At 35.6% G+C, this 13,248-nt stretch overlaps 1 protein-coding gene across 2 annotated transcripts in view; it reads left to right on the top strand.

Moving 5' to 3' along the window:
- The window catches only part of PPP4R3A (protein phosphatase 4 regulatory subunit 3A), a 46,234-nt gene extending 34,735 nt beyond the window's left edge, over positions 1 to 11,499 (top strand). For both annotated transcript variants that reach the window (XM_068148786.1, XM_068148787.1), the window contains 8 exons: positions 209 to 340; positions 432 to 534; positions 2,016 to 2,174; positions 3,386 to 3,555; positions 5,334 to 5,476; positions 7,866 to 8,056; positions 8,599 to 8,825; positions 10,602 to 11,499. In XM_068148786.1, the coding sequence (XP_068004887.1) occupies positions 209 to 340; positions 432 to 534; positions 2,016 to 2,174; positions 3,386 to 3,555; positions 5,334 to 5,476; positions 7,866 to 8,056; positions 8,599 to 8,825; positions 10,602 to 10,715 (1,239 nt within the window). In that variant the 3' untranslated portion in view covers positions 10,716 to 11,499. The remainder of the gene's footprint in view (positions 1 to 208; positions 341 to 431; positions 535 to 2,015; positions 2,175 to 3,385; positions 3,556 to 5,333; positions 5,477 to 7,865; positions 8,057 to 8,598; positions 8,826 to 10,601) is intronic.
- Positions 11,500 to 13,248: the final 1,749 nt, after the last annotated feature.

Below are 13,248 nucleotides of genomic sequence, written 5' to 3'. Positions count from 1 at the left end.
TGTTGAACCACTAACCAGAATGTGGCACTGGCACGTAAAGTTAAGTTGTTTCCATTAAGTTTGGGGGATTTTGTTTGATAGTTGTTTACATTTTGATAAGCATTGTTTTTAACCAGGCAGTAACATTTTCAGAAGATAATTTCAGGTTTGGGGTAAGGCAGTAGCACTAGAATTAATTTTTGCCTTTTTTTCCCCCTCCTGTTGTTAGGATATATTACTCATTAACCTCATTATAGAACACATGATTTGTGACACTGATCCAGAGCTTGGAGGGGCAGTGCTGCTCATGGGTTTGCTTCGTACTTTAGTTGATCCAGAAAATATGCTTGCTACTGCCAATGTAAGTAAATACCTTCAAATGAAACTGCCTTTGTTTTTTTCAGAAGATTTTGGTGATATATGTTAAACCTAATTTCTTCTTCATTCTTTAGAAAACAGAAAAGACGGAGTTCTTGGGTTTCTTCTATAAACATTGTATGCATGTTCTGACAGCTCCTTTATTGGCCAATACTACAGAGGACAAGCCTAGCAAAGGTAATGCCACTCTGGATTTGGGGCACATCAAGACTGATGAATGTCCACGTTTGAAATAGAATGTCTCAGCGTCAAAGATGTTTTCAGGCTTAAAGTGAATCTAAGACTATGCTGCCTAGTTCAAAGTAAAAGGTGGATTAATTATTTAGTCATTTGAATAATTTATAAAATTCAGTGAAGAGACCTGATTTAAGAAGTGAACAGCACTTGCTGCAGATTTTGCTTCAGCAAAAATTAGAACATTTGTGTAAATTTTAGTAACTCAGAGACTGTTAAGTGACATAAAGTTGTAAATGTGTAAATGTTTTTTAAGGTCAGACATCACTAGAGAGAATTGTGCATGAGAAGGTGTGTGTCACAATACTGTGCTAAAGGCATTGGTTCTCCATCAGAGTAATAAGGTGGAGATCGGTGATGAAGTAACTGTTCTTGCTAGCTACTAGCAGCAGTGTTGTTTGTTTATTGTTAGTATAATACATCCAAAAAGGAGATATGTAAATGATGAATAAATGGCCTCTAAAGTTTTTAATTTATTGCCTAGATTTCCAGGAGATCAGTTAAATTAATCTGTTTTATTTCAACTGGCTTGCTGATAGATTCAAATGGAGATTTTTTTACCGTGTAAAATACTTGTGTTCTTTGATGGTCAACAGTCTGGCAATGTGTTTAAAAAGGTAGCACTACTTTAAAAAAAAATATCTAATGTGTATTAGTTGTCTACTTAAAAGCAGGATTTGAGTTATATTTTGTGTATGCTGATATGCTTATGTCCTAGAAGTATTAAAAGATCCTGAGATATTTTTTGCATAGTACTTTTGTTAAAGAGCATGATAGATTGCATTTTTGGTACAGGCTTAGTCAAGGCACTGCATATAGGGCAGTGCTTTGATATAGGCATGTGGACCCCAGGGGGAATGGAATGAAGCTGGAGGTGGGGAGGTTCAGGCTGGATGTGAGGAGGAAGTTCTTCACCATGAGAGTGGTGAAGCCCTGGAATGGGTTGTCCAGGGAGGTGGTTGAGACCCCGTCCCTGAAGGTGTTTAAGAGCAGGCTGGATGAGGCTCTGGCCAGCTTGATCTAGTGTGGGGTGTCCCTGCCCATGGCAGGGGGGTTGGAACTGGATGATCCTTGTGGTCCCTTCCAACCCTGACTGATACTATGATAATATTTGGTAAAATATGCCAAATGGATTATGTTAATGTTCTGTTGTTTCTGAACTTTCAAACACTGATTTAAGACATAATTCTTTCTATAGCTTTAGAGGGTTTCCTGCCATATTTGTATAAACAAAAAATACTCAGTCCTTAACAAGCTGTTTAATTTCTATTTTAAAGACTAAACATACCCTGTAGCATGTTCCCTAAATTATGCGTGGGAATAAACAAGAACTTTGAAATGTTTACTAGTTGGATATTTGAAGTTTTCCTCTGAATGCAATGTCCTAGATCTGTTCAATAATTTTGGGTTTTTTTTTATTACAGATGATTTTCAGACAGCCCAACTCTTGGCATTAATACTGGAATTGCTAACTTTCTGTGTAGAACATCATACTTACCACATAAAGAACTACATCATTAACAAAGATATCCTGAGACGAGTACTTGTTCTCATGGCCTCAAAGCACGCTTTCTTGGCATTGTGTAAGTTTGAAATCTGAAGAATAAAGTAGTATTTTGTGAATGTGAAGTGTTACATATCTTCATTCTGCTGGAAGAGAACTGTTCACAGATCATGACAATTTGTGACTGAACACAGAAATCCTAGTATTATACCTGTTTTCTCATGCCAGCGTCTAGATATTTCAGCTAGTATTAGTAAATAATTTTGCATTTATAAATGTCTCTTTTTCTAAAAAGCTGAGGTTTTTTTCTGAATCTCAGTGTAGAGGTGAAACCAGAAGGTGGTATGTCAACAAAGGAGAACCATTTGAACTTTGGATAATTTTTAGTAGAAATTATCAGAAGTATTAATTAGAGATAAGGTTATCTGACCGCATTGACCTGCACAGAACCTCAGTATGCTGCGCCTCAAACTCTGGTAGTTTCTTGACCAGTAAGAGCAAAGCAGTGTGACTTAATTCTAGTAGCAAGTAAGAGAGTTTTACTTCTTTTCCCCCATGGTTCTGTTGTGCACAAAACCTAAAGCTAACTGAGTAGGATCCATACAGTAAGAAGTACTTTAGAAATTTGTAATTGAATCACCTGAGTTTGGTCTTAGAACCCTTGAATAATCTTTTCTCATAGACACCTAAGTGTCTGTGTGCTGCCTCAGAGCAAGATGACAACTTTCTGTTTGTGCACAAACATTCAGACACCTGTGTGTGAATGTGCTTTAAACTGGAAGTAAACAAAGTCTTTGCTTCACTGTGTGTGCAAAGATGATGCCATTTGCTAATTTTAAAATGAGATAGTTTGCACCCTATTCAAACAGGTCTTAATTAAATGTAATCAAACTTCTATTTGAAAAACAGGAATCATAAGCAATTTCCCCAGTTCTTCTACTGAGAAAGTATTTTACTTTTAGTGTAAGTGATATTAAGAATATGAAAATAAACCTTTTTGTTAGTAGTAATGTAGTTAAAGAGTAGTATTTTTTCTTCAGTGAACAGAAGAGGTTTCACGTGTACAGTCATGATGGAGGATTTCTTTAGGATAAAATAGATAAGTAATTTTTTGCAATGTAGACAAGATTGTTGAGAAGCAGAGAATAGCTGAATGTCTTCACCTGGTTTTAATAATGCAATGCTGCATAAGAAGTGGGGTTGCAAATTGCCCTAACTACTGCTGAGTCATTTCTGGATATTTTTTTCCTTTTAAATTTAAAAATTCTTTTGACAACACTTGTGTTTCAGGTGCCCTTCGTTTCAAGAGAAAGATAATTGGGCTAAAGGATGAATTCTACAACCGTTACATAATGAAAAGTTTTTTGTTTGAACCTGTGGTCAAAGCATTTCTAAATAATGGTTCCCGTTATAATCTGATGAACTCTGCCATAATAGAGATGTTTGAATTTATCAGAGTGGTGAGTGCTTTTGTATGATGAAGATAATAGCTATATTGTTTAATCTTGTAGTTCAAGATGACTTTTCTTTTTGCATGTACCCTAAACTATACTGTTGTAATGGGACTATATGGTACTGCATTTACATTATCTATTTTTGTCACTGTTACATATTTGCACATCTTTCTTGCATGTAAACAGTACTGTGACTTGAAAGCCAAATTCATATGGTAGTTCATTAGCAGTACCCAGATTTGCAAAGGCAGCACTAATTAAGTTTCATCATGCAGACTGGATGGGCCTGTTATGACAGAAATGTAATTTGAAACTAGTGCTACAGAAACATCAAATTTAGCTGTGCTCTATGATATCTGTTCAACAGAATATGGGAACATCTGGAAGAGGTACCTGTCTTTTTTTGATTATATTAAGTGGGATGCTACAAAGTTCCTCTTCCATCAGGAGTCTCTTAAAATATTTAGGCCGGTTTGGCCATCAGCACAGTACTGTTTCCTCACTGTTTGCATTCAGATTCTGACAAAATATTATACGGGCTGTAAATGTGGTAAGTGAAGCCAAGCTGGGGTGCAAGCAGCTGTGGAGTAAGTGGGTGAGGAAAAAGGCTTTGTCATCTCTTGGAGTCTTCTGTGCTGATAACCTCTTTCCTCTTTTAGTTGAGACTCAAGGTTATTCAAGACTGAGTTGACCTGATCATCATGAAAGAGTTGATTTAAATATGGTTTTGAAGCTGTGAAAAAAAGTGACCCTGATTTCTGTGGTCTTACAGTCCTCCATGAAATTGGGTGCTGATTTTACAGTTCAAGCTATGAGGAAATGAATGATCTGTCCTTTTTTTTTATTCTCCTTTTCACATAGACATCCAGGTTGCATCTCCATAATACTTCTTGGTATCTGTCCATAATTTTGGTCTTTTTTTTTTTTTTTTTTATCCAGGTTTCTTTTAAAGAGAGATTTTTTTTTTAAAGCTTGCTTTTGTTGTTACTGATGTATTACCACCCCTAAGAGGTGACCAAAAGGGAAGATGATCACTGTATTAAGATTTATGTTGCTTTGCTTGTCCTTAATAGATGGCAATGTAGGTATTTATTCTGCAGTGATTTCAAGGGACTGTGCAGTGCTAAGAAAGCCAAATAGAGCACAGGAGAAATTTTCCTGCTGCAGTGTGCAGACCAGTGCTAGTCTCAACTGTCTTGACTGGCTTTGGGCAGCCACAATGCTGAGCTGAAAGAGCAGACCAGTTGGGAGGCTTTTGTGAAGAACCTCGACCAGCGCTGTAAGGCCACAAAGAAAAAAAGTTGATGCTAATCATTTCCAATGAAAAATATTTTTCTTACTCTCATCCTAAACAAATGCATTAATTTATTTTTTAATATGTATAAATAATTTATTTGCAGCAAGGAAAGAAACAATGTTAAGTGTATATCTTGTACACATTTTTTAATTGGTTACAACAGTTACTAGTCTATCAACATAAAAATATAAGTTACAGTGGGAAAGGCCTTTGAGAATTGGGTTTGGTATAATTTTCTGTTGGGCTTTTAGGTTCTGGTCATGTGTTTTGAAGGAGAATACTGCTAGAAAATTGCTGCTGTTGTGCTTTGATAATCAAGTATTTTAACCTCTAGCACTTGGATACACAATGCTCATTTTTGCTTAAGCTAATTAATATGATGCTTCCTGTGGAGTGCTTAAAAATGAAAAATATTTTCAATTACTTTTTATATTAAGTAATTTGAATGAAAATAAAGTCAGCCTGTGTTTGTTTGTTCATTCTATAGGAAGATATAAAATCATTAACGGCTCATGTAATTGAAAATTACTGGAAGGCACTGGAAGATGTAGATTATGTGCAGACGTTTAAAGGACTGAAACTACGATTTGAGCAACAAAGGGAAAGACAAGATAATCCAAAACTTGACAGGTAAAATGCACTAAATTTTCTTAATTAATATTATTGCTTTAATGACATTTTGGGAATATTGGTGGAGTGTTCTGTGATAGTGGGAAATGTAAATTCAGACTTTTACTTGCATCTCAGGCACTGCTGAATTTACTTCATTAAAAGTGTGATTTCAAGATGTGTTACTTGAAACTCCTAATCCACTTTCAGATAACATTAGTGGCTGAAACACCAGTAATAATGCTAACTTGTCACATCCTAAACTTATGTACACTTACAATAAGGCTGGAAGGCTATCAGGTACTTCAGCAAACCTCAGAAAGTTCATTTGCTTAAATACAGACTCCCATTATTTATTAGAAAGATCATTCAGTTGTGATTTACCATTCTGTGGATTTTTCCTTCAAAAATTCATGTCATATTTTCTTTTAATTTAGTTGTGGAAATAGAAACTCAGATAAGCTCTACCAAAATGACTGAGAAATAGACTATACAAAAGGCTTTTCTTAGAATGCTCTTTTGTCAATGATGTATCAATCAGATATAACCCTTGAATCACTCATTTTTGCCAGAGCATGACTTCTCTTCCTTCATACACAGTTGCCCAAGGTAAAAATGTATATAAGAGTAGGAAGTTTAGGACATTTTACTCCATTTATTTTTAGCAAATGTTATTAATTTTGTGTGTGGTTTCATTACAAAGGAAAAAAAGGGAATTCTTGAGGGAATAGAAGAGTTACTCTTAAGAATTGTTAGCTTGTTAGCAAGACTTATTCCTGTTCTGTTTGGAATTCGTTTGAAAACACATTGAAAGCTTTGTCCTGGTGAGTCATATTAGAACATTTTGACATTCCAGAATTTAAGTTATTTTATTCCCTGCCACAAGATTTCTTAAACAATATTTATATTTGAGTCTCGTGCAATTGAAATGAGAGTATAACTGTAGATTTCTTCTAAAATGTTGAAGCTTTCCAGCATATATGCAGGATCTGCAGTTTTGAGTACTAATGTTTTACAAGTGAGATGTTACTATTTTGGCTTGTCAGCTAAGCTTATCACTTAAACAGCTGTGAAATTCAAGCCTGCATTTCCTACATTAATGCACCTGTTGGAAAGAACACCCAGCCACTTTCTTCAGTGATTTCCATACAGTATAGGAAGTAAAACATTAGACGTCTCTTGGCGTAAGTTGAGCTAAGTGGTTGTACCACCCGAGTTTGTCCAAAATAAAATTACAGTTTCAAGAGGTTTGTAGCTCAACCAGCCCAGTGGCTGCACATGCCCTGTCACAGTCTGTGTAATTTCTGAAGTGAAAACCTAGAAGTCATAAAAATGCAAAAATAACAGGAATCTTAAGGAATGAAGGATTTAAATGCAGTGTAAAATGATGCAATGCGTATAGGTCCACATGATAGTGTTGGTAATTTTATTATTCTGATTTAATACTTTGTAATTGCCTACTTTTTCCTTTCTGGCTTTTTCCTGCAGTCAGTAATGTAAAATGATTTGCCAAAAATAATGAGCCTAGATTGTATTATTAACATTTTGAGTCCAGTAACAAACATTAAATGAAAAATACTAAATTTCAGACTTAGATTGTGGCCAGTAAATTTTGAAGAAGCACTACAGAAAATTTGTCAAGGTTGTCAAGCTTTTGTTAGAAATTTTGGTTAGAAATTTAGAATGAACATCTAGCAAATCAAAAGAGTGTTTTCAGTCTCTTCTACTTCTCTTCCCCCTGTTCTTCAGTGTGCACATCACTGTCCCTCTCCTTCCAGGCCGTTAATACTGCTTCTGTGAGGATAAAAAAGGAGGGTGAAATGAGACAGACCAACACTCTCAATAGATCAAATGAGGAGAAGTAGCACTTTTGTATCCAAGGCCCTGAAGAATTGAAAATAGTGACAGTTACCAAAAATTGTCACATGGCAGGAGGAGTTAGCTGTCTTTTTAACATATCTGTTTTAAAACAGATTCATAATTATGTTAGATTTGGGGGTTATTGTTTGGTTTTGTTTTTCTTTACTACATTGGACCCCAAATACTGACAAGTTACGTTTTCTGGAACAAAAAGTCTGCAGTTCCTAAACTTAGTGATTTACAACTTTTTAACTTATCAGTCCAAACATGTAAACCAAGCCTAAATACAGCACTTCAGTGACATTTAGTAAAATTACTTTAGCTAAAGCCATAGAATTTTGGAGAGAGAGAGTGGTCTGAATGTGCTGTTATCAGAGTTCTACTTTACTTGGTTCTTTATGAAGAAAATTTTTAAATATGAAGACTGACATTGTAGAATGCTTTGCTGGTGTTTTTTATTGCTCTATACTATTTTTAAGCTGTCACTATAAATGCCAAGTAGAAGTTTTATTATTAATGTGTTGTTTTTTGAATGAAAATGGTTCTGCAGCATGCGCTCCATTTTGAGAAACCACAGATACAGAAGGGATGCAAGAACCCTGGAGGATGAGGAGGAAATGTGGTTTAATACTGATGAAGATGATATGGAAGATGGAGAAGCAGTGGTGCCCCCTTCTGACAAAACTAAAAATGATGAAGATATTATGGATCCTATCAGTAAATTCATGGAAAGGAAAAAATGTAAGTAATAATAGCAATGAAAATGGCTTATGCATTCATTATGCATTGGTTAACTTGTACAGTTGTCAGTCCTGCTGCAGTGAAGGACTTGTGTGTATTTATTCTGAAATACTTCGATCTCAAAACTGTGACACCAAGTTGGTGGACCACCCCTTCAAAACGCCCCTTTTGTTGTCTCTAAAAGTGAAATGATACAAAATATTATTGTTGGCTTCTTTAAAGTACTTGAGTGGCAATCTTAGCTCATAATCAAGTTTTCCTGTGTTTTATTCGTGTTTAGAATTCCAAATGTTCAATGTAAGTGTTCACGTGATGTCATTGGTAGAATAGAAGTGTTCATTCCTGGCCAATGACAACAGCTCATAGATGGTATAGTAGTATATTAAAAAAAAAAAAGTCCTGTGCTGACTTACTTTGCTGAGTTGTACATAAAATAGTAAACTTTTTCCCACAAAGTGATTTGTAGTTCAAGGTTTGAGTCAGTAATACTGCATTACTTTTGCCTTTTTATATTTTGTTATGTTCATTTTTTTTCTCTCCAGTAAAAGAGAGTGAAGAAAAGGAAGTTCTTCTGAAAACTAACCTTTCAGGTCGTCAGAGCCCAAGTTTCAAGCTTTCTTTTTCCAGTGGTACAAAATCTAACCTTACCAGCCAGTCATCTGCAAGTAATCTACCTGGATCCCCAGGGTCTCCTGGATCCCCAGGGTCCCCTGGTTCTCCAGGATCAGTTTCTAAAAGCACATCTCAGATGGCAGCTATTACAACTAAGGTAAATTTGAATGAATGTAGGTTGACTTCATTGTTACAGACTACTAATTTCCTTTAGCACCTTTCTCAACTTTGTGTGAATTCTTACATGGTAAGCAGTAATGGACTGTGTGGATAGGTGTACTTTTTGTCTGGCCTGTAGCATTTCTAAGGGGATCTGACACATACATAAAAAGAAGAAATAAAAATTCTTTTAATGCCCAAACTCTTAAAGTATGAGGTATACAACTAGCAGCTGTTTGATGTGATCTTTACTGTGAAATACAGACAGCACTTCAGATTGCACAGGGCCATTCGGCAGGTAGAACTGTAGAAATACTTCGGAAACATTGCCTGATTTTGCGAGACTTCATCATGTCCCATCACCCCCATTGAGAATTTCTACTGTTACCAGTTTTAATACTGTTCAAAGTTATGTAACTGGCACACATGAAAAAAATAAATTGGATTATGGAGGAGTGGTTGCTGTAAGCCAAAACATTAGAAATTTTTAATATCCCAGTGTGACTTTTTTTACTTTCTGAAGTAATATAGTTTTGGATTGGAACATACTGCAGTAGAAGAAAATGCATTTATAAGACTCAGTATAACTTGCAGTGAGTATACAAACCCATCAATTTAAAATACATTTTAGGATGCTGTTGGAATTTTGGCAAAAATTATTTAAACCAAGTCAGGGACATAGAGTAATGGGTGTTGGTGCAGCACAGTTTGGATAAGAATTAACTTTCAGAAAAAGTGGTTCCACTTCTGAAAGCTCAGGTATGTGTCTCAGGTAGCCTCAGAATAACCCTGATTCATCCTTATTTTTTAAAGCTGTCATACTGCTTGTTAACCAAACTTGTAAAGGCAAATGGGGGTTCAGGGGTTTTTTTGTTCTTGTAGTCAAACATGGTTTAAGAGTTTGTGTTTGGATTGCCTTCTCTTGAAAACACGTGAATGAGAAGAGTTTGGCTGATGGGGGAACTAAGGGAACCTTCCTTAAATCCTTCTATGGGGGAAAGGAAGATTTATTTCATTTATGAAAAAAAAAGTACATTAGTTAGTCAAGCTCTTTTTAAAAGGGAGTGAAGCTGGTTGGAATTTAGTTCAGTCTGTTCTGTATTTCTGCTAGAGACTTGTTTTCTTCCAAAGAGTGTAACTCCTTGAACCTGACGTGGTGTCTACATATGGAGCATATTGACTTCAAAATTTCAAGTTGTGACAGCAAAGAATAGCATTCAGGTTACACTGAACACACAGTGCACCGAGAAACCATTCGTAGGTTCAGAGCTGCCTCCTTTTAAAATTGGTGGTTCTTTGCAATACAAGGGAGTTTTTCATGTTACTAGAAATGCTCTCATTTTCAACTGTCAAGGTGTTTAAATTTTGTGAAATTCAAAACAGGAGGATATATTCTGTATTTGTTTCTGAAGTGCTTCTGGATTGTTTGTTGCTGCAGTCATCTGTGCCCATTCAAAATAAATTTACATGTTTACAGACAGAGCTGCAACGACACTTAACAAAACTAGGTGAATTCTTGGATTTTCTTCAATTTCAACTGGAAATACTTCTGCACAGTTGGATATGTAAAACTTTGCATTTATTAATTCAGTAATATTTCAGAAAATGTCATTTTAATTCCTACTGAGGGATTTATTTTTGTCCTGCTTCATTGTATTCAAAACTTCATGAATGCTTATGGCAGTAACCTGTGCAAAGGTCATTTTCCAGTACGTACATGAAGTATCAATGTGTAACATTTGCTTAATTGTAGTAACGGTGTCTGTCTTTGTAGGGAGGCCTCGTTGGACTTGTAGATTATCCTGATGATGATGAAGAGGATGATGAAGATGAGGATAAAGAGGAAACTTTACCTTTGTCAAAGAAAGCAAAGCTTGAGTCGTCATAATGGCAACTGCTGAGGAACATTACCAGTTGGGGGAAGGATTTTTTTCCAAAAACCAAACAAACCCACAGCAAAGCAGCAATCTTTTGTGAATTACTGTGTGTGACACAGATCAACCTATACAAATGTATTTCTGCCAATCAAGTGCCAATTCAAAGGAGCAGAAGAAGAGGAAATACTTTATTTAGAGGAAAGACTTACACCTTTGAGCTCTCCAGCTTGGACCACACGTTGCCCTTTTCTCAGGGAAGGAAATGGAAAACAAAACAAACAAACAAACAAAGCCAACAGGGCAGGAGTTTTGTTAGTGGAACTCTGGATTGGCTGGTCAGTTGCTACAATCAGAATATGCTTTCTTGGACCATGTATGAGACTTCTGAAGAAAAGGCAGGTTTTGCCATAATTCTTCACTAGTTAAGAATGCCAGCAGTTTCTTTGTATAAAGAGACCTGCCTTTGAAACCGTACATTCTGAACATTTTAGTCAAGCTACAACAGGTTTTAAAAACCTCTACGGGGGAGGGCCGAATATAAAGTTTCCTCTTTTGTTTTTTTAAATCTGTTCCCTTTGCCCTTTAAACTGCAGAATTATTTTTTTTTTTTTGGAGGTGGGGGATTTGTTTGTCCCTTCTTGATTAAAGATTGAGTGGAATTCTAGATGTGGTCACTTTTGTGTCATAATTATTATTTTTTTTTTTTGCCCCCCTGAGTGTATGCTTAGTTGTTGAGTATATATTTGGGACCATTAAAATTTTTTGATGTAATATAATCTCACTGTTGTGCTGGTACCTGTTTCACCCTGTGTAATTTTGTTCTGTTTAGGATTTTATGGAAGATGGTATAGTTTTTATTGGAAAACGAAAATAAGTCTTTCCACGATGTGCATAAAAGCAATACTATTTTGTGACTAAATATTTTATATTAAATTTTACATCAGCAAATGTCAAGAAAAAAACAAATCAGGGAAATAGGATGGAATAATAAAAAAAAAAAAAAAAGAAATTAAACTTACAAGTACGAAATTAGTATTCCAAAGAGACAGTGAAATTTCGTAACTCACAGCAGTGATGGCAGACCAACTCCTCAAGATGCAAGATGGATGATTTAGGAATACCAATATATTGATTCATTTGACTTACAAAAATAAAAAGAGAAAAATAATGAAAGCTGAAGGAAAACTGCAGTAGTGGTATTTTTTAAAACCTCTGCTTCCCTTTGGAATACCAGTTTTAGTGAATCAGAGATGGTTGGAGAATAAACTCTTCACAAGGATACCATCTTTTGAAATTTATTCTGATACTCAATTGAAAAATTTTGGGTTGAACTCAATGACTGCATTCTTTCCCCTTTCCCCAAAAATCTAAATACTACTACTTACTAATTTAAAATTAGATGTTATATCTTGCTTCCTCACTGCTTTTACAGAAGATGACTTTACTGTGCGGCAGTGAAGCCTGTAAAGAAGAGTTCACCCAGTTCCTTTGCAAACGAGACCTTTTAATACACATTTTTTAGGCTTGATTTCCTTTTGAACGTTCAAAGCATGAATGTTGCAACAATTGTGATGTTAGAGGTGAATGAATCACATAGAAATACGAGAAAAGAAAACTGAGAGTGGGTCAGATGTGATCACACCCGAGTGTTAATTAATTAGCACTTTGTTTATGAAAATTGTGCATTGCCAGGCAGATTCCATGCTGACTACAAAAGTAAAAGTTGTTGTGCTTGGACTTTACATTTTAGTAATTTACTTTACATTTTAGTAATTTCAGATTTGAATAAGAGTGTGGATTAGCGAAAAATAATTTGCCATCTCGAATCAAAAAGTTGATTTGCAATAACTTTCCAAGACTGGGGTTTCACAATGTGTTTGACATGTTCGTGAGAGGGCAGTTCTCAGCAATAAGTTTTACAGAGAGGGCCAGAGTTAAGCATTTATTTGGTCACTACAAGATTAGATGCAATCTTCTGCTGCAGTGGGAGAGTCCCTGTGCTGTCTCAATGACCTGTCCTAAACCTGATTTTTGTAACTTTGTTGTCAGAGTATACACTGTGACAAGGAAATCTGTCATTTTGCAGGCTGTTTTAATTAATCTGAATTTAAATCTTTCCCAATCTGTCAAACTTCAAAAGCACAAAGCTTTCAAAATTTACCCCTGTAGTCATCTTCGTGGCCTCTGGGCTGTATCTCAGGAAGTCATTCTTCTGAGTGGGTCAAAGGTAGAACATTTGTTGTTAGTGTTTTTCATGTTTCTTCATCTGCTGAATGTGTGATCTTGTAGTGTTTGATGCTGCAGTCTTCTCAACTTTCAAATACTTCCATAATCCCTGTAGGAATCTTGGAGCTTGGACTTACAAGTATTTTTGAAGTATTTCATTTAACACAAGAAACACCTACCCTTGAGTTACTAAGTTTGGGCAAAATAATAATGGAAGTAGGAATGTTTCTGAACTTTTTATATTTTTATGAAGTTCTGAAGGACTGGTAAAATACGAAACTACACATGATTTAGTGCTAACTTGCAGGTGGTTAGTTG

The sequence above is a fragment of the Melanerpes formicivorus genome, unplaced genomic scaffold, assembly GCF_026170545.1.
Source record: "Melanerpes formicivorus ecotype bairdi unplaced genomic scaffold, bMelFor1.0.p_v2 SCAF_17, whole genome shotgun sequence".
Taxonomy (NCBI): domain Eukaryota; kingdom Metazoa; phylum Chordata; class Aves; order Piciformes; family Picidae; genus Melanerpes; species Melanerpes formicivorus.
Note: the sequence above shows the minus strand (reverse complement) of the source record. Positions and strands in the feature narration are given on the sequence as shown.